Consider the following 26952-nt stretch of genomic DNA (forward strand, 5'->3'; position numbering starts at 1 on the left):
CTATAGTTCTGTTCTAGATGTATTCTAGTTGTGTTCTAGTTGAGATCTACTTCTGTTCTAGTTGTGTTCTAGTTATGTTCTAGTTGTGTTTTAGTTTTGTTGTAGTTGTGTTCTATTTATGTTCTAGTTGTGTTCTAGTTCTGTTCTAGTTCTGTTCTAGTACTGTTCTAGTTCTGTTCTAGTTCTGTTCTAGTTCTGTTCTAGTTCTGTTCTAGTTCTGTTCTAGTTCTGTTCTAGTTCTGTTCTAGTTCTGTTCTAGTTCTGTTCTAGTTCTGTTCTAGTTCTGTTCTAGTTCTGTTCTAGTTCTGTTCTAGTTCTGTTCTAGTTCTGTTCTAGTTCTGTTCTAGTTCTGTTCTAGTTCTGTTCTAGTTCTGTTCTGTTCTAGTTCTGTTCTAGTTCTGTTCTAGTTCTGTTCTAGTTCTGTTCTAGTTCTGTTCTAGTTTGTTCTAGTTTTGTTCTAGTTCTGTTCTAGTTCTGTTCTAGTTCTGTTCTAGTTCTGTTCTAGTTCTGTTCTAGTTCTGTTCTAGTTCTGTTCTAGTTCTGTTCTAGTTCTGTTCTAGTTCTGTTCTAGTTCTGTTCTAGTTCTGTTCTAGTTCTGTTCTAGTTCTGTTCTAGTTCTGTTCTAGTTCTGTTCTAGTTCTGTTCTAGTTCTGTTCTAGTTTCTAGTTCTGTACTAGTTCTGTTCTAGTTCTTTTCTAGTTCTGTACTAGTTCTGTTCTAGTTCTCTTCTGGTTCTGGTTCTGTTCTAGTTCTATTCTAGTTCTGTTATAGTTGTATATTAAATTTATTGTCTAAAACTATACCGACTCACCACTTGACCATTGGCTCCTTAACATTGGTTTCATTCATTTCCGTCTCTCGCGCCAAATTCTCAGCATCAATACTTTCTCTTAAAATCGAATGTCTGAGTTGATGCTTGGGACGCATTTTAACCATATAAATAACTTCCGATATAAGAGTAGTAGTGCTTACTGCCCTAGAAGGAGGACTCTGTAAAGAACTCATACTGGCATGAGGAGTATGCAGACGGGAACCCTCATCACGACGACGGGCGACAGCTAAATGGTACTTACGATAGCGTATCACATATTGGGCGCCTTAAACAGGTTAAAATTTTATTACACCTAATGAAGAATTTAGTATGTTATAGACTTACCTAATAAAGCACTAATTAAAATTATAATACTGGCAAATATTACTGCACTTAAATGTACTAAAGTAAATTTCGATTTCATTTTAGGTTTCTGTAGAAAGGATCTCCCCTTCACCGATAAACGTGTGGCAGCCATTAAAGTTGTTTCGGAAGAGTTTCTAACTGTTAAACGAAACAAAAGTACAAAATAGTTTTAAGTTATTGAAATTAAATAGCTGCATCAACAAATTCCCCAAAGTAAAGACAACTTACCAATCTGTTCAACATTGGCCAAAAATCCACCCGTACATATTAAGCCGGTATGAATATCAGTATTGTTGGTGATACTCGTCTCCTCACCAGCATAGAATTCTAATAATAATTGTGCTCCACTGGATTCTAGTGAAACAGGTAAATTCCCACTATACGCATTACCTCCTCCTGCCCCACCGGCACCAGTGGTGCCACCCTGCATTTCAATGAGCAAAGTAGAGGATAACGATGGTCCATCACGTATTTTTATGTATTGCGTAGCACAGGGTAGACGTAGAAAGTTCAATTGCAGTGAAATTGTCTCTTCACCATCAACCTAAAATTATACAGACAAATACACAAGGATTTAAAACACAAATACACACTCTCACTCAGATATATATACATCTAGTATACAGATCAATTGAATGTTATTTACTGATTGGCATTTGGTACAAACAAAAAATTGCAAAATACTATTCGAAAACATAAAACGAAAAATACAAGAAATTGTAGGAAGCTTTATAATGTCTACTATAGATGTTCGAAATCGCACTAATTTTTGTATTGAATTCCAATATCGTCATCATCATCAACAGCATTATCATGGACGTTGCCAACAAACAACATCCATCTATCCATCGAGTCGTCTAAAGTGCGTAAATAGCAGCTGCACAATTGCACAAAAAATAGGAAATACTGACAGTGTTTATTCCGTTTTCATGCTCCAGGGATAATTGTACATTTTTATTATTGTATGACTGACACACATAAACTGCAGTTATTGCAGTGGAAATGATATTAATTTTGTAGTTGAATTTTAATAAAAAGCACTCACTGCTGGGAAGCAGTATTTAATGTGACAAATATTCTAGAGATTTTAGAATGATTGATGAGCTTTAAATGCACAGTATTAAAGCAATTAACATAGTTTTGCTGAAAGCTTAAACGTTTAAGAGGAAAAGTCAGAAATTTAATGAAGAACAGGAAATATAAAAATGGAACTAAGCTAGAACAGAACTAGAGCAGAACTAGAACAGAACTAAAACAGAACTGGAAAGACTGGAACAGAACTAGAACAGAACTAGAACAGAACTAGAACAGAACTAGAACAGAACTAGAACAGAACTAGAACAGAACTAGAACAGAACTAAACAGAACTAGAACAGAACTAGAACAGAACTATAACAGAACTAGAACAGAACTAGAACAGAACTAAAAAAGAACTAAAACAGAACTGGAACAGAACTGGAAAAGACCTGGAACAGAACTAGAACAGAACTAGAACAGAACTAGAACAGAACTAGAACAGAACTAGAACAGAACTAGAACAGAACTAGAACAGAACTAGAACTAGAACAGAACAGAACTAGAACAGAACTAGAACAGAACTAGAACAGAACTAGAACAGAACTAGAACAGAACTAGAACAGAACTAGAACATAACTAGAACATAACTAGAACATAACTAGAACAGAACTAGAACAGAACAGAACTAGAACAGAACTAGAACAGAACTAGAACAGAACTAGAACAGAACTAGAACAGAACTAGAACAGAACTAGAACAGAACTAGAACAGAACTAGAACAGAACTAGAACAGAACTAGAACAGAACTAGAACAGAACTAGAACAGAACTAGAACAGAACTAGAACAGAATTAGAACTGAACTAGAACAGAACTAGAACAGAACTAGAACAGAACTAGAACAGAACTAGAACAGAACTAGAACAGAACTAGAACAGAACTAGAACAGAACTAGAACAGAACTAGAACAGAACTAGAACAGAACTAGAACAGAACTAGAACAGAACTAGAACAGAACTAGAACAGAACTAGAACAGAACTAGAACAGAACTAGAACAGAACTAGAACTAGAACAGAACTAGAACAGAACTAGAACAGAACTAGAACTAGAACAGAACTAGAACAGAACTAGAACTAGAACAGAACTAGAACAGAACTAGAACAGAACTAGAACAGAACTAGAACAGAACTAGAACAGAACTAGAACAGAACTAGAACAGAACTAGAACAGAACTAGAACAGAACTAGAATAGAACTAGAACAGAACTAGAATAGAACTAGAACAGAACTAGAACAGAACTAGAACAGAACTAGAACAGAACTAGAACAGAACTAGAATAGAACTAGAACAGAACTAGAACAGAACTAGAACAGAACTAGAACAGAACTAGAACAGAACTAGAACAGAACTAGAACAGAACTAGAACAGGACTAGAACAGAACAGAACAGAACTAGAACAGAACTAGAACAGAACTAGAACAGAACTAGAACAGAACTAGAACAGAACTAGAACAGAACTAGAACAGAAATAGAACAGAAATAGAACAGAACTAGAACAGAACTAGAACAGAACTAGAACACAACTAGAACAAAATTAGAGCAGAATTGGCTACGGAACTGCTATATTAACTACAGTTCTAAACCTAGTCGATTGGAAGTAAAACTATAACATGTGTAAGATTGTGATGACAACCCTCGTTTGTGAAATAACTTTCTGCTGAAATTATGAAAGTATCCTTTCTACTTTTTTATTTTTCTGAGAAACAGAAAGCATGTCAAATTCATAATTTAACCTTTTTTTTTACACACAACCTTTTAATTTCGTTTTGTAAATATGGGTGTAAGTTAAGGCAGTTGGAAAATGTAATGGAATACATATTAAGGGTTACAGGGGCAATAAAAATAAATTGTTAGTAAAATTTTTGCAATCCAATACGTGTCATCAAGATAACAAATACAATCAAAGGGAATACACACGCATGTTTCAGAACCCACACACACAAAACACCTACTCCGGTAATATTTAATATGTAGTTAACTTTACGCACACTATTTTACAACAAACATACAGACATAAGACCACAATACCTTGGCTTTTACCGATACATATACTCCAGGAAAACTTTAACTAATACTATAGTATAACCACAACAACAACACACACTCATTGATAAAGTGTTTTGGGAAAAAAAGTAGTCCTTTACACATGATTCGTTTAAAGTTAAAGTGACGTTTGATGAGCGAGCTCCTGCTCCTGTTAAGGGTGCAATGACTTTTGAACATTGTTGAGCCCATTACCAGACATTACAGCTTTTAAAAGGTACAAAAATGAAAATAATGACAAGACAAGGATATAAAGGAAGGCGTATAACAGTATGTGTGTGATTGTGTATGGAACGTTGTGCAGGAGTGTCTAAATATAGAAGAATAGATAAAGTTGTTAAGGCTTTTTCTTCTATCTATGAATGGACAAGTATTTGTAGTTCTTTTTTTTACTTTAATAATAGAACAACATACAAGTTCAATATTCTATACATATTATACAACAAAGTGACTGTATGTGTGGGTGTAATTGTTGAAGAGTATTAGACCAATATGAATATAATGTCAGTGTACGTTGAAAAATAAGTAAGTAGTTGAGTACGTAAGAGGAAGGACTATGCAAGAGAAGTAAGTTCAATGAAAATGATTGCAAGAAAAGTAATGTAATTTGAAGTAAATTTTGTCGTTTACACAATGTAAATCCATTTTAATAGAATTGAACGTATTATGTTCTAACACACCTACAAAAAACGAATACAGAGATATTTTAATTTAGTATATTTCTTATATAAAAGTAGAGAAGCATAAGCACTATTGACAAGCATGTTTAGGTCAATTTTCTGTTGTAAAATAAATATAAAGGAACTGAAAAATCCTGGAAAGTGGGATTAATAGAAAAGATTTTGAAAAGCTTGTTATTTAAAATAGAAGGACAGTTAACAAACAAACAGAACTAGAACAGATCTTGAACAGAAGTAGAACAGAACTAGGACAGAACTAGAACAAAACTAGAACAGAAGAAACCGAACTAGAACAAAACTAGAACAGAACTAGAACAGAACTAGAACAGAATAGAACAGAACAGAACAGAACTAGAACAGAACTAGAACAGAACTAGAACAGAACTAGAACAGAACTATCAGAACTAGACTAGAACTAGAAAACAGAAACACAACTAGAACAGAACTAAACAGAACTAGAACAGAACTAGAACAGAACTAGAACAGAACTAGAACAGAACTAGAACAGAACTAGAACATAACTAAACGAACTAGAACAGACTAGAACTAGAACAGAACTAGAACAGAACTAGAACAGAACTAGAACAGAACTAGAACAGAACTAGAACAGAACTAGAACAGAACTAGAACAGAACTAGAACAGAACTAGAACAGAACTAGAACAGAACTAGAACAGAACTAGAACGAACTAGAACAGAACTAGAACAGAACTAGAACAGAACTAGAACAGAACTAGAACAGAACTAGAACAGACTAGAACAGACTAGAACAGAACTAGAACAGAACTAGAACAGAACTAGAACAGAACTAGAACAACTAGAACAGAACTAGAACAGAACTAGAAACAGAACTAGAACAGAACTAGAACAGAACTAGAACAGAACTAAACAGAACTAGAACAGAACTAGAACAGAACTAGAACAGAACTAGAACAGACTAGAACAGAACTAGAACAGAACTAGAACAGAACTAGAACAGAACTAGAACAGAACTAGAACAGAACTAGAACAGAAACTAGAAAGAACTAGAACAGAACTAGAACAGAACTAGAACAGAACTAGAACAGAACTAGAACAGAACTAGAACAGAACTAGAACAGAACTAGAACAGAACTAGAACAGAACTAGAACAGAACTAGAACAGAACAGAACAGAACTAGAACATAACCAGAACAGAACTAGAACAGAACTAGAACTAGAAGAACAGAACTAGAACAGAACTAGAACAGAACTAGAACAGAACTAGAACAACTAGAACAGAACTAGAACAGAACTAGAACAGAACTAGAACAGAACTAGAACAGAACTAGAACAGAACTAGAACGAACTAGAACAGAACTAGAACAGAACTAGAACAGAACTAACAGAACTAGAACAGAACTAGAACAGAACTAGAACAGAACTAGAACAGAACTAGAACAGAACTAGAACAGAACTAGAACAGAACTAGAACAGAACTAGAACAGAACTAGAACAGAACTAGAACGAACTAGAACAGAACTAGAACAGAACTAGAACAGAACTAGAACAGAACTAGAACACACAGAACTAGAACAGAACTAGAACAGAACTAGAACTAGAACTGAACTAGAACAGAACTAGAACTGAACTAGAACAGAACTAAAATTCAACTAGAACTGAACTAGAACAGAACTAAAATTCAACTAGATCTTAACTATAACTTTCTCGTTACCCTCGTTTCTTAAATGCCAATAAAAGGAAAAACCAAACAACATACATAGATATAACATTTTGTAAGGCAGCAAAGTGCTATTGATAAACTTGGTCTAAATAAGAAAAAATATATTTTCTATATAAAATTCAATGATTTTCTATTAGGTCCTTGCTTTTCCATGCCTTTGTCGAATTTTTTATACCCAATACAATGGCAGTAACTAAAAGAATAGAATTTTTACTTAAATTTAATAAAGAGTACTTGAAATTCTCATTCTTTTAATCTATTAATATTCCTTTATTATTTTTATTTTTTCCCCCATTTTGTCTATTTGAGTGTCCTGTTGTGTTCATTGTGCAGTGTAGCTGTTGTTGTTATCCTGACTTTGTTCTTGTCATTTTGTATACAATATGAAATATATATTTTTCTTTTCTCGTAAATTATTCTTAATATTTTGAACAATTTCTATAATTTTTTTTTTTTTGCTGTATTGGATTTTCTAGTATTTTGTATAGTCAATATATTTTGTTATGTTGTCCTGCCAGTATCCTTTTCCTGCTAGCATGCAAGAGCTGCTGGCTGTTTTTGTAGTTTTTATTATTTTAATTTATTAGAGAATTTTTGTATATAGAATGGCATTTCATTCATTTATTAAGTCATTCTGTATGGTGGGTGGATATGGCTAACGTCATCCCCATTTTCAACGCCATCATCACCATCACTACTTGTAGTAAGTAGTAGTTACTCTCCAGGGATCAATAGTTTATTTATGTCTAAAGGGTTTCTTTATTTTCATGTTTCTAAGATTATTTAAAGATTTTAGTAAAGGAATGTTTAAAGAGAAATTCCTTGGTGGAAAGGTTTTTCTTTGGGGGGGGGGGGGAGGTGGTGTTAGTTTCTATTTGAAAAAATACTCTGCCTAGAATTCGAATGAAATAAAATGTTAACCTAATTTTAATCATTTTCTTCCTAATGGAAACTAAATAATGGAAAATGTATATTGCCAATTATTTATCTTACCTGTATCAACCAAAATGATCTGCCTGGACAGCTTTGTGTTGCTCCTGCTATAATACGTTTGGGCTTTGAAGTTCCCAAATGCACAATGCAACCGCAGCGACAGCCTGGACCAATCTCCTGACTAACATCGGTGCGGTTAAGTTTACTGAACACCGAGCCGCTAGTCTCGTAAATACAATCCCAGGTATCGCTAATGGATTTACCGCATTTTTCAGTTTGTACTGATGGACCCTGGAAGAAAAGAAATGGAAAAGAATTAATATTAAAAAATACTATTTCTAGTTCTGTTCTAGTTCTGTTCTAGTTCTGTTCTAGTTCTGTTCTAGTTCTGTTCTAGTTCTGTTCTAGTTCTGTTCTAGTTCTGTTCTAGTTCTGTTTTAGTTCTGTTCTAGTTCTGTTCTAGTTCTGTTCTAGTTCTGTTCCAGTTCTGTTCCAGTTCTGTTCTAGTTCTGTTCTAGTTCTGTTCTAGTTCTGTTCTAGTTCTGTTCTAATTCTGTTCTAGTTTTGTTCTAGTTCTAGTTCTGTTCTAGTTCTGTTCTAGTTCTGTTCTAGTTCTGTTCTAGTTCTGTTCTAGTTCTGTTCTAGTTCTGTTCTAGTTCTGCTCTAGTTCTGTTCTAGTTCTGTTCTAGTTCTGTTCTAGTTCTGTTCTAGTTCTGTTCTAGTTCTGTTCTAGTTCTGTTCTAGTTCTGTTCTAGTTCTGTTCTAGTTCTGTTCTAATTCTGTTCTAGTTTTGTTCTAGTTCTAGTTCTGTTCTAGTTCTGTTCTAGTTCTGTTCTAGTTCTGTTCTAGTTCTGTTCTAGTTCTGTTCTAGTTCTGTTCTAGTTCTGTTCTAGTTCTGTTCTAGTTCTGTTCTAGTTCTGTTCTAGTTCTGTTCTAGTTTTCTATTCGTTCTAGTTCTGTTCTAGTTCTGTTCTAGTTCTGTTCTAGTTCTGTTCTAGTTATGTTCTAGTTTGTTCTAATTCTGTTCTAGTTCTGTTCTAGTTCTGTTCTAGTTCTGTTCTAGTTCTAGTTCTGTTCTAGTTCTATTCTAGTTCTAGTTCTGTTCTAGTTCTGTTCTAGTTCTGTTCTAGTTCTGTCTAGTTCTGTTCTAGTTCTGTTCTAGTTCTGTTCTAGTTCTGTTCTAGTTCTGTTCTAGTTCTGTTCTAGTTCTGTTCTAGTTCTGTTCTAGTTCTGTTCTAGTTCTGTTCTAGTTCTGTTCTAGTTCTGTTCTAGTTCTGTTCTAGTTCTGTTCTAGTTCTGTTCTAGTTCTGTTCTAGTTCTGTTCTAGTTCTGTTCTAGTTCTGTTCTAGTTCTGTTCTAGTTCTGTTCTAGTTCTGTTCTAGTTCTGTTCTAGTTCTGTTCTGGTTCTGTTCTAGTTCTGTTCTGGTTCTGTTCTGGTTCTGTTCTAGTTCTGTTTTAGTTCTGTTCTATCTCTGTTCTAGTTTTAGATTAAAAACAATCTTTATAAAATTTCAAAAATATTTATTTAAATATCAATACAAAATATATTATTTCCCTCCAAAATCTCTAGTACAAAACATTTATGGAATACTCTTCGGTATCAATAGGTGGCAAGCTTTGAATCCGCGACATGCGAGATACTCGAGAACCTCTTGATATGGTGTCTGCCTCTTGACCCCTTTTACCCAGCTCCGCCGACACATCCGACGCTTCCTCTCCCTCACGTTTTGTAGAGACACTTTTACGCGATTCATCTGCAGTCGAAGCCAAGTGGTCAGTAGTCGTATCAGCCGGAGCAGAGGCAAAATCACTACTGGAACCTTCCTCTCCCAAATCTTCACCTTCCTGCTCATCCATTTGTACTACCTCCAAGTCTTCATGGGAAGAGGAAACTATTAAAGTAGAACCCATTTCAACATCAACTATAGAGCCCGCTTCACTGATGCGTTCTTTGGGTATGATTTGCGAGTCCTTGTATTCGACTTGAAACTCAGGTGCTACCACTTCTGTGGAGGTAAGTTTTTGAGCTTCTCTTTTGAAGATTTCCATAAGAGAGGAGGCAGTGCGAGGCATGAAACCCATTTTACCGGGACGATATAGCGAGGAGCGAGAACGTGAAATAGTTTGAATGGAGGGTGTTTCAGGCAAACGCTCCGAATGACTGCTTACAAGTTCCATTAATTCGGAAAGTAAATTCTGACGCTTAACTTGTCTCAGAGCAGACTCATCAGCTTCGCCGCTTTCCTGAGCGGGTGGCAGCTTATCTTCTTCTATGGCTTTAATGGCTATTTGCACAGTTAACTTGATTTGTTGTATAACTGTTTGCAAACGTATGATTTCGGCTTCTTGTTGCTCATGCAAAGCCATTAAACGATTCTTTTCCAATTTCAAACCTTCTACATGCTGACCCAAAACTCTTAATTTCTTGGTGGTTTCGTTAAAGGAGAATTGATCACATACATCCTTTTTTGTAATGTTTTCATAGAGAGCACGATATTTTACTACTTCGGTGTATTTGGTTTTCAAACGTTCATAGTTATCGGTGAGTTTCTCTATGATGCGTATCTTATTTTGAGAACTTTTGATTAATTGATTTTTCAGTTGGTCTAGAGCGGCATATTGTTCCGCCATTTCTTTATTCTTTTGCACATGTTCATTGAAATCTTGCTGCATTTTGAGTTGCGACAATACTAGTATATCGATTTCCTTTTGTAGAGCTATATTCTCTCTAATCAAGCGTCTGGTATAGCCGGCATTGCGTATCTCACTGGAGCGTGTGAAATCTTCGGAAACCTGTAAAAGTTTGGCCTCCACTTCCTTTTTCAAGGCATCTTTTTCCACTACTGCTTTCTGCTCCATATTGTAAACAGCCTCTTGATGAGCCCGATCCTTTTCCTTAAGCTCAGCTTCTTGATCATCAAACTTGGCCAGCAGAACATCACGTTGTATACGAAACTCATCTAAGGAGTTAAGCTTACCATTTAGCAGCTTAATTTCCGAGGTCAATTGATCATGCATGGATTTGTATTTATTCTCCAAATCCTTAATATGCTCTTCAGCCTGCAGCTTCTCATTGTTGCGCACTTTGGTGATTTCCACCAAACGCTCCTCCAGCTCTTTAATACTATCATTACGTTCGGCCAAAGTCTTTTCCAAATGGGCCGCCACATCTGTGCGATCCTCCTCCAGACTTCTAAGCTTTTCTTTTAAATTATTATTAGTATCATCCAAAGTCGCCAAATGGCTTCTCAAACGTGCCAATTTTTGGTTCAAATCCGTTATAGTCAATTCATAGAAAGTCTTATCCACTTGATTTAATTTATTAGGATCCGCCTTTTTGCCCTTTTTACCTTTACCCTTGCCTCCCTTTTTGCCTTTGACATCTTTATCCTCGGTACTCATTTTGCCAACTAAACGACTCTAACGATTTTCCTCCAAAATATAAAATTCCGTTTAACAAATTTATTGATTAAACAGTTGTCATTAACAACAGGTTGTTGTTGTTTTTCTTTCATCACATAATTTTTTACAATGTTGCCACCCCTTTCTTTTACTAAAATAACATTTCATTTTGTTTGAAATTCTTGGCTTAAGTTTTCTCATAAATTTATTTACTTTACCTGCAACTATTTCCACTATTATTTCACCTCGTTTTTTTTCTTTTTGTGCTGTTTAAGTTTAACGAACTTTTTTTCTATTCACTTTTGTTCTCGCTTGCAATTTTGAAAATCATAATAAAAATTCCTTTTAAGTATCATTATTTCTTTCCTCACCTTCCCAGTGGCAATTTATTTATCCAGCACTTTTCCTAACATAAATTCATTATTTCAACCATCATTGTCTTGGGTGTAAATAGTTTTCTAGGAATTTCTTCGCGAGTAAAACAATATATGAAATTAAAAACTTTTTAACTTTTTTGTGGGCGATTTTTTATTCTCTTCACCCGTTTACTTTTTACTTGAAGTCAAATCTAAGTGTATTGTTTTTCGTCAGGGGTTTTTCTGAAGTATGTCTTATGGGAAAATGCATTTGGATAAGCAGGGGAGGAGGAAAGGGTGGATATAGAGAACTGAACTAGAACAGAACTAGAACAGAACTTGAACAGAACTAGAACAGAACTAGAACAGAACTAGAACAGAACTAGAACAGAACTAGAACAGAACAGAACAGAACTAGAACAGAACTAGAACAGAACTAGAACAGAACTAGAACAGAACTAGAACAGAACTAGAACAGAACTAGAACAGAACTAGAACAGAACTAGAACAGAACTAGAACAGAACTAGAACAGAACTAGAACAGAACTAGAACAGAACTAGAACAGAACTAGAACAGAACTAGAACAGAACTAGAACAGAACTAGAACAGAACTAGAACAGAACTAGACAGAACTAGAACAGAACTAGAACAGAACTAGAACAGAACTAGAACAGAACTAGAACAGAACTAGAACAGAACTAGAACAGACTAGAACTAACAGAACTAGAACAGAACTAGAACAGAACTGAACAGACTAGACAGAACTAGAACAGAACTAGAACAGAAACTAGAACAGAACTAGAACAGAACTAGAACAGAACTAGAACAGAACTTGAACAGAACTAGAACAGAACTAGAACAGAACTAGAACAGAACAGAACAGAACTAGAACCAGAACTAGAACAGAACTAGAACAGAACTAGAACAGAACTAGAACAGAAACTAGAACAGAACTAGAACAGAACTAGAACAGAACTAGAACAGAACTAGAACAGAACTAGAACAGAACTAGAACAGAACTAGAACAGAACTAGAACAGAACTAGAACAAAACTAGAAACAGAACTAGAATTTAACCGGAACTTTACAAGAGCCTTTTTAAAAAGCTTTAGCGAAGATTTTTGAGTAAAACTCTGTTAAAGCTTTTTGATATAAGAAATCCTGTTACAAAAACTCTTAGATAACGTTTAAATAAAAGATTTAAAAAAAGCTTCCTCATTACAGCTTAAAAAAGTGTTTTCTCAAATCTTCCAGAATAATATTTTTAAAGGCGTAAGTAAAATATTTTGTAAGAAAGAAAGCATTTTTATAAAGGAATGAATAAGCTTTCGTTAATTATTTCATTAAAGCTTTAGCAAATTCATCGATAAGTTTTAATAAAATCTTTAGAAAAGAACTTTGATAAAAATGTAAGGAAAACATATTCTTAAAAATTCATGAAAGTTTTTCATTAAAAGCCTTAGGACAACGTTTTGATGAAAGCATTAACAAAATATTTTTAAAAAAGATTTTTTTGATAAAAGCTTTACGACAGTTTTTTTAAGGATTTTTGATATAAGAAACTTTTTTAAAAAGCTTTAAATTAACGTTTAAACAATAGCTTTAATCTCATAACAGTTTAAAAAACTTTTTCATTAAAGCTTTCAAAAACTGTTTTTATTAACGTCTGCGGATGTGTTTTTCAAATGTTTAAGAAAAGCTTTGTTAAGAAAGCGTTTTGATAAAAGTTTTAAGAAAGCTATTTCATAAAAACTTTAAGAAAGCTTTTTCGTAAAAGCTTTAAGTAAGCTCTATAATAAAAACTTAAAGGAAGCTTTAAAAATTTGTATTTATAAAATAAAAAATAAAAAAAATCCTTTCCGTTTTGATAAAAGCTTTAAGAAAGCTTATCTATAAAGACTTTAAGAAACTTTAAAAAGCTTTTTTTATTAAAACTTTAAGAAAACTTATCTACAAAGACTTTAAGAAAGCTTTCTCTTAAAAGCTTTAAGAAAGCTTCCTAATGAAAACTTAAAGAAAGCATTAAAAATATATATTTATAGAATAAAAAATCCTTTTTCCCCCTTTTTTCCAACTACACCCCTGCATTTTATAGTTTCTATATTTAACACAATTTTTTTTAATCTTTATAGCCTCATACACATTTCACGCATATCCTTGCTCTCTCTCTAAAGCATTGTTAGTACAATATAGATGAGTGTGTGTGAGTGTGTGTCTGTGGATAAATGCATAGATGGTTGAATGAATGTAAACAGATACACTACTCGACTACTTTGCCTGCTAGTGTGTGCATAACAATGTGGCTTTTGCGAAAATTTGCCAGTTGCTTAAAAAGTTTTCCCATTTACAAAATTGCCATTAAGTTTTATGAATACGTGGCACGGCGAAGAAAGAATATTGCAAGCAAAACACATTTCCTCTTTGAATAGAATAGTTAGTGGTGGATGGATGGATGGATGGATGCCGAGGGGAAAGAGGGCAAAACACTTATGCGTTTAAAATAGTACACATACCTCACAAAATTTCGCACCATAACGGGGTGGCGGTGAATCACAGAAACGATAACGATTGCGAGTACCACCAAGACAATTTGTTGAACAGGGTGTCCATTCACTCCAGGGACCCCAGCCTCCAGTATCGGATTCTGTAGAGAAATAAATTTATAGTTTGTTTAGTTTTGGTATTTTGTTGAAAACTGAATAACAAGTGAATTGTTTTATACTTTTTAGAAAATGAACTATTTTCAAATAAAATATATAAAAAATTAAAACAATAACGGCTTAAATGTATGTTTTTGTTTTTGTATTTGGAAAAATTTTATGGCGAATGGTTTTATTTTATTTCGCCAACCATAAAAATACATGTTTACAATTGAATAAATAAATAAATTTTATATTGTAAAAAGCAAAATATATAGAATAATATTATTAGAAGAGAGACTCAACTTATTTTACAACATGAAAGCTCTTTTAACTGAACATATACTGGACTAGATCTCCTCTAATAAAAACGATACTAAAAGCTTTCCTGTTAAACAATTTCTAATTTCTAATAAAAGCTTTGGCTTCAACTTCTTCGAACAGAAGCTTAAGCTTATAAGCATGAAAGAAGAAAAATCTTCAAAGAAGCTTTTAACTCATTCACTCTCCTTAATACATTCAAAAAGCTTTCGGTTAAAGCTTTTAAAACAAAAAGGCTATAAAACTGATAAACTAAGTTTTAAAATATAATTTTCCTCTGTCCGTAAAACTTTTGGGAACCCCTGCTCTATAATATTTTCAATTCATGAAAAACACTCACAGCGTGTAATAAAAACAACAAGCATCGCTAAATGTGACACTAAATACATGACAAAACGTATGGGATGTTGACTTTACATGTCGTCATCGTCGTCGTTAGCATTTTCCTATTTCAATGTGCGAAATGAAACAATACAAAATCGTATACGAACATTCGTTCGTTCGTTCGTTCAGTCAGTCAGTCAATACAAACAAACATATCCGGCATTGTTTAAACGCATTAAAACATGCAACGAGCCGTAACAAGTGAATGCTAGCTCCACAAAAAAAAAGTGCCAGTGAAATCAACTTGTATTCGATTTTCCCCAACGATATAAAGCATGAAAGATAAACACTTTGTGGAAAAGTGCTGTATTGATATCTGGTTATTTGGGTGATGGATGAAATTGCTATAAAAACACAGTTAGAGCAGAGGAATCGAAAGGATTTAAAATGGAGAAATGCAGAAAAACAAATCTTGTTGTTTTTAGGAAATGACATAAAAACATTGATGACACTGTGCAATAATGATGAATCACTATTTAAGGATACTTAAAGGGATTAGCACGAAAAGATACTTAAACTACAAAGTTAGGATGTGATAAAAACGGTGACAGAAGTTTTATTGTTTAACAAGCTCTTAAAGATAAATTGTTAATAAAAAGTAAGAACGAACATAACTAAAACAGAAATATAACAGAACTAGAACAGAACTAGAACAGAACTAGAACAGAACTAGAACAGAACTAGAACAGAACTAGAACAGAACTAGAACTGAACTAGAACTGAACTAGAACTGAACTAGAACTGAACTAGAACTGAACTAGAACTGAACTAGAACTGAACTAGAACTGAACTAGAACTGAACTAGAACTGAACTAGAACTGAACTAGAACTGAACTAGAACTGAACTAGAACTGAACTAGAACTGAACTAGAACTGAACTAGAACTGAACTAGAACTGAACTAGAACTGAACTAGAACTGAACTAGAACTAAACTAGAACTAACTAGAACTGAACTAGAACTGAAACTAGAACTGAACTAGAACTGAACTAGAACTGAACTAGAACTGAACTAGAACTGAACTAGAACTGAACTAGAACTGAACTAGAACTGAACTAGAACTGAACTAGAACTCAACTAGAACTGAACTAGAACTGAACTAGAAACTGAACTAGAACTGAACTAGAACTGACTAGAACTGAACTGAACTGAACTAGAACTGAATTAGAACAGAACTAGAACTGAACTAGAACTGAACTAGAACATAACTAGAACAGAACTAGAACAGAACTAGAACAGAACTAGAACAGAACTAGAACAGAACTAGAACAGAACTAGAACTAGAACTGAACTAGAACTGAACTAGAACTGAACTAGAACTGAACTAGAACTGAACTAGAACTGAACTAGAACTGAACTAGAACTGAACTAGAACTGAACTAGAACTGAACTAGAACTGAACTAGAACTGAACTAGAACTGAACTAGAACTGAACTAGAACTGAACTAGAACTGAACTAGAACTGAACTAGAACTGAACTAGAACTGAACTAGAACTGAACTAGAACTGAACTAGAACTGAACTAGAACTGAACTAGAACTGAACTAGAACTGAACTAGAACTGAACTAGAACTGAACTAGAACTGAACTAGAACTGAACTAGAACTGAACTAGAACTGAACTAGAACTGAACTAGAACTGAACTAGAACTGAACTAGAACTGAACTAGAACTGAACTAGAACTGAACTAGAACTGAACTAGAACTGAACTAGAACTGAACTAGAACTAGAACTGAACTAGAACTGAACTAGAACTGAACTAGAACTGAACTAGAACTGAACTAGAACTGAACTAGAACTGAACTAGAACTGAAACTAGAACTGAACTAGAACTGACTAGACATGAACTAGAACAGAACTAGAACAGAACTAGAACAGAACTAGAACAGAACTAGAACAGAACTAGAACTAGAACAGAACTAGAACAGAACTAGAACTAGAAGAACTAGAACAGAACTAGAACAGAACTAGAACAGAACTAGAACAGAACTAGAAACAGAACTAGAACAGAACTAGAACAGAACTAGAACAGAACTAGAACAGAACTAGACAGAACTAGAACAGAACTAGAACAGAACTAGAACAGAACTAGAACAAAACTAGAACAAAACTAGAACAGAACTAGAACAGAACTAGAACAGAACTAGAACAGAACTAGAACAGAACTAGAACAGAACTAGAACAGAACTAGAACAGAACTAGAACAGAACTAGAACAGAACTAGAACAGAACTAGAACAGAACTAGAACAGAACTAGAACAGAACTAGAACTGAACTAGAACTGAACTAGAACTGAACTAGAACAGAACTAGAAAAGAACTAGAACAGAACTAGAACAGAACTAGAAACAGAACTAGAACGACTAGAACAGAACTAGAACAGAACTAGAACTGAACTAGAACTGAGCTAGAACTGAACTAGAATTGTACTGGAACAGAACTAGAACAGAACTAGAACAGAACTAGAACAGAACTAGAACAGAACTAGAACAGAACTAGAACAGAACTAGAACAGAACTAGAACAGAACTAGAACAGAACTAGAACAGAACTAGAACAGAACTAGAACAGAACTAGAACAGAACTAGAACAGAACTAGAACAGAACTAGAACAGAACTAGAACAGAACTAGAACAGAACTAGAACTGAACTAGAAATATGATCCTTTTTTGAAGCAACCAAAATCAAGCTATCGATTGGATCTTTAAACGAATCTAGATCAATGAGTAAAAAGATCCAACTACATATTAAACAATCCTCTATCCAACTGTTTAACGATCCTCTATTGGACTTTTAAAAGAACTTAGATCAAACTATTTGTTCACACTTACCTCTCACCGGCAGTGTAGGTACACAATCCATTCTCACATCGGCCACTGCTCCCGAAATCGCTTGACTCACATACACAAAACAATACTCCACAAATTTCTCCGTAAATAGATCACAATTAAAATATAAAGAATATTGATTCTTTACCACACGTTGCTCCGCTATATAATGTAAAGTAGTGGGGGGTTTTAGAGAGGCCACATCGGCCCGCAATTTTGCATAAACTCTTACACGATCGCCCTGCTCTAGAATGCATGAAGGATACTCATAGAGCACACCTATGCCCGTATGAGGATCACAGGGAAATATACTGCGGGCGTAGACATTAAACACATATTTTTCACTCCAGTCCACCGAAAGGAAACGCCTCGTAATGGGTATATTGGGTAAAGGAATCATGGGTCTTAGCTGTACCGCATAATTGCCCGCCAATCCAAAGAGATCGCAGGAAAGTTTAAACGTTTTCTGTTTGGGATAACCTCTGACCTGCTCGGCAAATAATATGCTAGACTTGGTAACATTTTCTGGTCTCACTTGGGAACAGGAACGCTCCTTGCCACAGTATATCAATTCCAGCCAAAATTCCGGCAAATCCTCACGTTTCCAGGCATTATCACAGTTGACCTCGGGAAAACGTAAAGTAACCTCTACCGGTGTATCAGGATATGTGCGCAAACGTACCGGACTAACAATCATTTCGGCACTGGGCCATCGCACGTCTAAAGTTTGTCTTAAACGTTCATCGTATACTGGTATAAGAGTGGTGGTAGTGGTAGTCATGGTGGGTGTAGCATCCTTAGCCTTGTTAAAGGAGGAGGAGGAGCTAGAGTTGGCTGTTAATATATTGGTGGTTTTTAAATTCGTTACCACTTGCATTTCATATAGACCACCCTGCATAAAGGTCTGGCAGGGCACCGATACCTGGGTAACATTGTGGCGTGGATCGGGATAAAGTAATATGTTTTCTATAATTTCTTTACGTTGTCTTTGCAAAACTAAAGAATCATTAGCTATAGCTACAGGCTGGCTAGAGCCTGATGCTGCTGAAGAATTCACAGTCTCATCAATGTATTTGCTAATGACCAAAGTACTCGTTATAATATTCTCCACTTGTAGGACTTGCTGCTGCTGCTGTTGTTGTGTGTCACTGCCACTTGATGTCTGATTGTTTAGCGTGCGTGATGTTGTTGAAGTTTGTGCAATATCTCCTGCTCCTGTTGTCGTTGTTGTTGTTGTGGTGGTGGTAGTGGTGGTGGCAGCTGTGGTTGCTTTTATTATATCGTTTTCTATATCTTCTGGTGAAAATTGTATCTGCACATGAAGATCTCCGCTTAAAGCTGTAAATGTGCTTGGAGTCATAAGACGACCCTTTCGTATTGCCAACACGTGACCTTTTTTTTTTGTCAATGCGCCAGCAATTCAGTCATTCATATTTATACATTTAATTTCATTCCATTCATAATTTCAATTTATTAAAAAATATACAATATAAAGAAATTTTGCAATGGTTTGAAGTTGTTTGAAAAGAAAAAGAGAAGAAAAGGAGAAGAGAGAAAAAAAAAGTTAGAATTTTATAAAAAACATCTTTCTACTGAAACGTGTTAAAGATTAAAGTAATAAAAATCATAAATTTTCTGTTTAATAAAGAAAAAAGGGTTTCTTTTCTGGGTCCTACTTCTACAGGTAATTTAGATAAAGTCTTGTGTGTAATTTAATACCTTTATTATGAAGTTATGACAAACAAACTTGTTAGAGGAGTAACTTGCAATAAATATGTTTAAAATAAAGGTTAAACTGTTTAAAGATTATAAATCATGGTATATAACAGACCGTAAATAAGCTGTCTTATCAAGGGGTTGTTTCAAGGCCGTGAACAGCTAAACTGTTAATTTACTTCCCCTTCTTCCTATTGGTTCAGAACATAATTTCTTAATGAACTTCGATTTTCGCCATAAATTAGCTTCTAAGAGTCATGATTGGTATCGGAATATGTTTTTCAAAGGAATAACGACAATTTCGCTTTTAAAGGGTTAACAATGAACCTTAGTGTCTGAATTTGTCCTCTAAAAGACTCACTACTGAAAAGCAGAAATAGACTTCTTAAGGCTTCCGCTAATACAGTTAGAATTTGGCAACTGAAATTTGGACGATTGCCAACAGAATTCGGCTTTCTCAAGAAACAGGTTTAGTGTCAGAATTCCTCTTCTCTATTGGAACAATTGCGGTCAGTATGTCGAGAACCTCTCTTGGTTCTGAATATGGCTTCTTAATGTACCTCGATTTCACACAGAAATTTCCTTCTTAAAGAGCCACAGTTGGTGTTAGAATGGATTGGATTCACGATTGCTATCAGAATATATCTTCCAAAATGATAAATGGCGAATCTCAATTGTTGTCTGAATTTGAAATTTAAATGGACCACTAATAAAATCAGAAATTACATAATCACGATTGCTGTAAGACAAGATACCTATAAGACTTGCACTACTGACAGCTAAACGATTTCAGAATAAAAAGAACTACTCTACTACTACTATTCAGAACTACGAAAACCGACCGATTACTGGAAGCTTTGCACCACTAAAGGAGGTAATATTCCTATAAGACTTGGACTACTAATTGCGCAAAGATTTGCACCACTAAAGGAGGTAATATTCCTATAAGACTTGGACTACTAATTGCGCAAAGATTTCACTAAGATTTGGATAAGAATAGACCTCTGTTTGGTGAAAGAATTAAATTACGAAAAGAGCTTTGGTTCTGGGAAAGTTTGGACAGCAGAAAAGCCACGAATGCTGAAAGATTTAGCCACAATCGCTGTAAGTTGTTGTAATTTAAAGGGGGCCATGATTGGCGAAAAGTTTCGGCAACAAACTAGGCATGAGTCCTGATATTGACAACTAAAGGATCCATGATTGCTGTATACTTCGCAAAGATTTCCAGGAAGTTAAGACAACAAAAGTGCCATGATTGCTGTAAGTTTTAGATACTAAGGGAATCATGAGCTCTGTAAGACTTGGACTAATAAAAGAACCACGATTGCGTTAGGAATTGAACTACTAAAAGTGTCATAATTGCTGTCAGATTTAGACAACTAAACTAGACAGGATTCGTATAAGAATGGGGCTACCAAAAGAGCAATGAGTTCAGAAAATTTGCATAATAAAAGAGCTTCATTTAACATAAGAATTGGATGATTGAAAGTGTAATGATTTTAGGAAAGTATGGACAACAAAATAGCCAAGATTTAGACTAGGAAAATAGAGACGATCGTTGTAATATGTTGACTAGTAAAGGAGTCTAGGATGAACTATGATTGCTTTAGGAACTGAACTACTAAAACAGCTACAATTGCATAGGATTTCGACAACTAAAGAAGACAAGATTCCTGTAAGATTTGGACTACTGAAAGTGCAACGAGTTGTGGAAAGTTTAGACCCTAGAACTCGGAACGATATGTTTGAACAACAAACCAGAAATAATTCCTTTATGTTTTGGATACTAAGACTTGGACTAACAGAAGAGCCAACATTGCTCTCGGAATTGAACTACTAATGCAACCACGATTGCTGTAGATTTAGACAACTTAAGGAGACAAGATTCTTGTAAGGCTTTGAACAATAAAAACGTATCAAATAAGCCATGATAACTATAAGTTTTAGATACTAAAGGAACCAATAATTCTACAAGAAAAGAACCACATGATCCCTATAGAAATTGGACTTCTTAAATAATCAGGATTGCAGTAAGACTTGGTCTGCTAAAAGCAAAACGATTTTAGTAAGGTTTCGATAATAGTTGAGTTTCGATTGTTGAAAATTTTGAATAACTAAAGGGTCATGTTTTTGGGAAGTTAACGCAACAAACGGGCCATGTTTAACATAAGATTTTATACTACAGGAACCAATAACTCTGAAAGACTTTAGCTAATAAACGAATCACATGATCGCTAGAGAAATTGGACATCGTAAACTTCCATGAATGATGTAAGACTTGTCTTACTAAGGCAGTCAAGATTCCTGTAAGACTTGGACAGCTAAAAGCCAAATGATTTCTGTAAGGTTTGGATAACAATTGAGCTTTGGTTGCTGAATATTTTGAATCACTAAGGGGCCATGATTTTGTGAAGTTAATGCAACAAACGAGCCATGATTATTATAAGATTTGTATACTAAAGGAACCAATAATTCTGCAAGACTTGGGCTAATGAAGGAAACAAATGATCGCTAAAGAAATTGGGCTTCTTTAACAGCCATGATTGCTGTAAGATTTGGCTTACTAAAGCAGCCATGATATCAGTAAGACTTGGACAACTAAAAGTCAAACGATTTCACTAAGGTTTGGATAAAAATTGAGCTTCGGTTGCTGTAAATTTTGAACCACAAAATGGTCACAATTTTGGGAAGTTAAGGAAACAAAGCAGATACGTTTACTGGAGGACAAGGACTACTATTAGAGAACTAAAACAGCTTTTTGAACACTGTAGGATTTCAACTACTTGAGCAGCTCTGATTTTTTTAAATCTTGGAAGATTTCGGAAATGTTTGTGAAAGAAGAGAGCTTAATGATTTCGGGAAAGTTGAGACATTAGACGATTTTTGTTTGCAGTAAGATTAGTTCTATTTAAACCATTTGAATTTTTTAAACTCAAAACAAATTAAAACTATCTCAAGTGTTGCGGCTTAACACCCTCAAATTGATTTTAAAATTATCTTAATGACTCTTTAAAACCAAACCCATCTAATCTTCATTTAAATGCTTATATTATTCACCATTAATCCCTTTAATAAAACCAAAAAAGCAAACACTTTACTCCACCTAACTACCCTCTTTTGACAAATCAATCAATTTCTACTTAATAATAATCTCTCAATTGTGACAGCTGTCAACCACAGTAGAAGAAGAGATACAGCACTTGAAAATTAAGATGAATTTTTTGGTGTAATTATTTACTTTTGAGGAAAGAAGAATTTAATAGAGAAATTCATACTCACTTGTACAACATTGCAATAAAATGATTATTATCGATAATAAAACAATTTGCCAATTGTTAGATGATTTGCTCCAGTTCCTGCTGGGACGCTGTAAATTTGTGTCACTTCTTGTTGTAAACCACTGATAAAGAGGAAATTTTCTGGCTGAACAATAAAACGAGGATAATGATAATGATGTTGCTGTTGCTAAGGGGGTGTAGGTTGCAGCTGTTGATGAAGTTGTTATTGATAAGAAGCTTTTAATATGGCGGTTAATGCTGCTATTGTCAAGCATATAGCCGCACATTGCAAAAATCCAAGAGCATATATTAAATATACACTCACAATTACAGCCCTCGGTTGTTTTGTTGTTGTTGTTTTTTTCAATTTAACACACTTTTCTTTAGCCTAACAAACTCACACACTTGAACTCATATGTTTGTATAGGTTGCCACTAGTAGGGAAATGAAAATATAAACAATTATGGCGGTTTCCTCTTACTCTCCCACTCAATCTTTTACTCTCTCTTTTGCTTAAACGTATTGGTTTGTTTGAGCCAAATCTTAAACAATTGTTATCATTTAATGCTTAACGCTTGTTGTTGCTGTTGTTTTGATTATTTTAAGGCTCTCTCTTACTCCCTCTCTTAACTCTTTGTTAATTTATTTTATTTTTTTAATAAAAATTTGACTGTTAATGTATGTGTAAGTGTTTTTTTTAATTCTCAACACTTAAACAGTTAACATGTGAAGTAGAACAGCACTGGCAACAACAACAACATGAACATATTCATTGTGTGATCTACAACAACATGACAGCCTACATATACAACAATGTGTTTTTGTAAAGAGTTCCGTTATTTTTGCCATTGTTGTAATTTCTTTTGAATATAGAGAATTTCTTTGTTGAAGTTTGTTTTTTTTTCGGAATATGATTTCTGTACAACAGAACATTAATGGAAAAAAAATTAAACGAAAAATATAAATTACAAATGAATTAAGTTTTTCCTTTTTGCTCTGTTTATTGTGCAACACACACACACACACATAAACATAAAATGTAGTTTTATAAATGAAATTTTTCAATTCAGAAAATTTAACATCTTTCTATTCATTCATTCATTTAGCCAACTGCTGTTGTCTGTCTGTCTTTCCAGTCTATCCAACTGCCAGTTTTTTTTTTCTCGTTCAATTCAACTGATTTCAGTTTTCTGTTGCTTCACCATGTGGCATCTGTAAAGATATAGAAAGAAGAAAATGGAAAAAATAAGAAATTGTAATGAAATTGTATGAAAATTGTTTGCCTGAATAGAAGTTTGTAAATTAATATTCTTTGTAATACCATTTACGAGTAATTCGTTTTTGTTGTAATATATATTTTTATTATTTTAATAAAATTTCTGTGAATAAGAAATGTTAAATATTGTACATATATGTTGCAAATTCAATATGTTTTTGTTTAATAATTTATTAACAAGATAAATGCTATTTCATGGGAACAAAATGGTTATTTTCAAACCCTAATCTTAACTCTTCCAGAATTGATATCTAGAAAGAAAGTTTAATGTTTTCAATCTAGGTTCTTTCAGACGCCAAAATCCGATGCCTATATTGAGTATTAAAGCAAAGTTCCGTCTGTAATTGACCTACTTTTAGAAGCTTTAATCTGACATCAATCAAGCTCTTTTCAGACGCCGAAATTCGATGCCTATATTGACTCTTAAAGCCAAGTTCCGACTTTAATTGACCTTCCAATAGAAGCTTTAATCTTACATCAATCAAGGTTCTTTAAGATGCCGAAATCCGATGTCTATGTGGACTCTTAAAGACAAGTTCCTTCTTAGAGATAAGTTCCATCTATAATTGACCTTCTTTTAGAAGCTTTAATCTGACATCAATCAAGGTCTTTTCAGACGCCGAAATTCGATGCCTTTATTGACTCTTAAAACCAAGTTCCGACTCTAATTGACCTCCCTTTAGCAGCTTTAATCTTACATCAATCAAGGTTCTTTAAGACGCCGAAATACGATGTGTATATGGACTCTTAAAGCCTTCTTAGAGACAAGTTCCGTCCGTAATTGACCTTCTTTTAGAAGCTTTAATCTGACATCAATCAAGGTCTTTTCAGACGCCGAAATTCGATGCCTATATTGACTCTTAAAGCCAAGTTCCGACACTAATTGACCTCCCTTTAGCAGCTTTAATCTTACATCAATCAAGGTTCTTTAAGATGCCGAAATCCGATGTCTATGTGGACTCTTAAAGACAAGATCCTTTTTAGAGACAAGTTCCGTCTGTAATTGACCTACTTTTAGAAGCTTTAATCTGACATCAATCAAGGTCTTTTAAGACGCCGAAATTCGATGTCTATATGGACTCTTAAAGCCATGTTTCTTCCCTAATTGACCTTCTTTTAGAAGCAAGCTTTCGTTTGCTGACAGCAAACGATTATCCTTTAAAAAGAGAATTTTAACCACAACCTTTGATGCCTAAATTCTGGCAAATTTTGACACCAATCAAGGTTTTTTTAGAAATCGAAATCTGATGCATATCTTGGCTCTTTTCGAAACCAAATTCTGAATCTTCTTAAGATTCCATCTAATGTCAACTTCCGACACTAATAGAATTTCTTTCAGAAGCTTTATTCGAGTACCAATCGAGGTTGCCTTAATACCAACACCAATCAATATGCTTTCAGACGCCAAACTCTGATGCCTTTATTGACTCTATTTGAATCCAAATTTCGACTCTAATTGACCTTCCTTTAGAATCTTTATTCCAACAAGAATTGATTTTACTTTAGAATGAAAATTCTAACAACACCCTTCGCTCCTTCGATGCCTAAATTCTACTACTAATTCCTCATTTAAAAGCTTAATGCTGACACTAATTAAGGTCCCACCCAAAAGCCAAATTTTGCCACTAATCAAGGTTTCTTTAGAAGCCTTCATTCGATGCATATCTTGGCTCTTTTCGAACCCGAATTCTGAATCTTCTTAAGATCCCATGACTCTAATAGAGTTTCCTTCAGAAGCTTTATTTGAATACCAATCGGCGTTGCTAAAGTAACCTTAATACCAACATCAATCAAGATGCTTTAAGAAGTCAAACTCTGATGACTTTATTGACTCTGGTTGAAGCGAAATTTCGACTCTAATTGACCATCTTCTACAAGTTTTAATCTGACAACAATCAATTTTCCTTTAGAAGGAAAATTCTACAATAAACTTTGCTCTCTCTGATGCCTAAATAGTCGAACCAATCGAGTTTATTTTATAATCGAAATTAAAACATTGAGCTTCTTTCCAATGCCTAATTGAGAAGTCAACCTAAGCTATCGTAAAAGCCAAATCCAAACACTACTCCGAATTCGTTCAGACGCAACAGTCGGACACCAAAAAAAGTTGAATTTCGACAACAATCGAAGTTCTATAAGAAGCTGATTTCAATACCAACCAAGAATGCTTTGGAAGTCCTTTGGAATACACCAATCGAGGATCTTTTAGAAAGTAATTTCCGAAACCAATCGTGATTCCTTCAGAAGCCAAATGGACATGCTAACACTAATCGATATTCCTCTAGAAGCTTAATACCGACAGCAATCGCGGTTCCATTAGAAGCCAAACTCTAACGCCAATCGAGGATATTGTGAATGTTAAGATTGTGACTCTAATCGAGATTCCTTTAGAAGCCATATTCCGACATCAATCGAAGCTCTTTTCAAACCTAAATCCAGACACCCATTGTAATTCCTTCAGAAGTCAACCTCTGATACCAATCTAGTTTCCTTTAGATGCTAAATTCAGACACCAATCGATGTTGACACCAATGAAAGTTCTTTAAGGAAACAAATTCTCTCACTAATCGATGTTATTTTAGCAGCCAAATACTGACACCAATCCAGGTTCGTTTATAAGCTCATTTCTAATATCAGTCGAGCTTCCTTTAAAAACAAATTTCCGATCTCAATCGAAGTTTGTTAGAAAGTCAAATACTGACACCAATCAAGATTCCTTTAGAAGCTGAATTCTGACATCATTTCGACATCAATCATAGTTATATTAAAAGCTAAATTCTGACACCAAAACAAGGTTCCTTTGGAAGCTTAACTCTGACATCAATCGAGTTTTCTTAGAAGGCGAATCGGTGTTTTTCTAGGAGCCGAATTAAAACTTAATCAATTTTCTTTTCAAATCAAACTCAGACATCAATGGAGGCTCTTTTAGGAGGTAATTTCGGAAACCAATCGTGATTCTTTTAGGAGACAAGCCATCACCAATAGATGTTCCTTTAGAAGTATAATGTTGACTCTAATCATGGTTCCATTTAAAGCCAAACCGACATCAATCGATGTTCCATTGGAAACCAAACAGAATTCGGAAGTTGTAGTTCCTTTAGAAGCCAAATCCCGACACTAGTCGAGGTTCATTTAGATGCCAAGC

General features: G+C 34.5%; 2 protein-coding genes across 2 annotated transcripts in view; both read right to left on the bottom strand.

The window, feature by feature from the left end:
- LOC119612629 overlaps positions 1-26952 on the bottom strand; it is a 71263-nt gene that overhangs the window by 10755 nt on the left and 33556 nt on the right. Inside the window, exons 2-8 of the mRNA XM_037968458.1 lie at positions 22533-23743; positions 17541-18929; positions 13882-14012; positions 7671-7901; positions 1406-1721; positions 1157-1315; positions 812-1097 (exon numbers count right to left, since the gene is read on the bottom strand). Of these exons, the coding sequence (XP_037824386.1) occupies positions 812-1097; positions 1157-1315; positions 1406-1721; positions 7671-7901; positions 13882-14012; positions 17541-18929; positions 22533-22818 (2798 nt within the window). The 5' untranslated portion in view covers positions 22819-23743. The remainder of the gene's footprint in view (positions 1-811; positions 1098-1156; positions 1316-1405; positions 1722-7670; positions 7902-13881; positions 14013-17540; positions 18930-22532; positions 23744-26952) is intronic.
- Positions 9170-11084, bottom strand: LOC119612630 (cilia- and flagella-associated protein 157). Its single transcript, XM_037968459.1, has one exon. The coding sequence runs from the start codon at positions 11010-11012 to the stop codon at positions 9177-9179; it is 1836 nt and encodes a 611-aa protein (XP_037824387.1). The 5' UTR covers positions 11013-11084; the 3' UTR covers positions 9170-9176.

Source organism: Lucilia sericata, unplaced genomic scaffold (genome assembly GCF_015586225.1).
Source record: "Lucilia sericata isolate MDLA Ls3-8-SP2 unplaced genomic scaffold, ASM1558622v1 Contig001772F_arrow, whole genome shotgun sequence".
NCBI lineage: Eukaryota > Metazoa > Arthropoda > Insecta > Diptera > Calliphoridae > Lucilia > Lucilia sericata.

What these genes read in the sequence shown, in the direction of transcription:
- LOC119612630 (XM_037968459.1), bottom strand. Translation starts at nt 11,012, where the DNA reads ATGAGTACCGAGGATAAAGATGTCAAAGGCAAAAAGGGAGGCAAGGGT.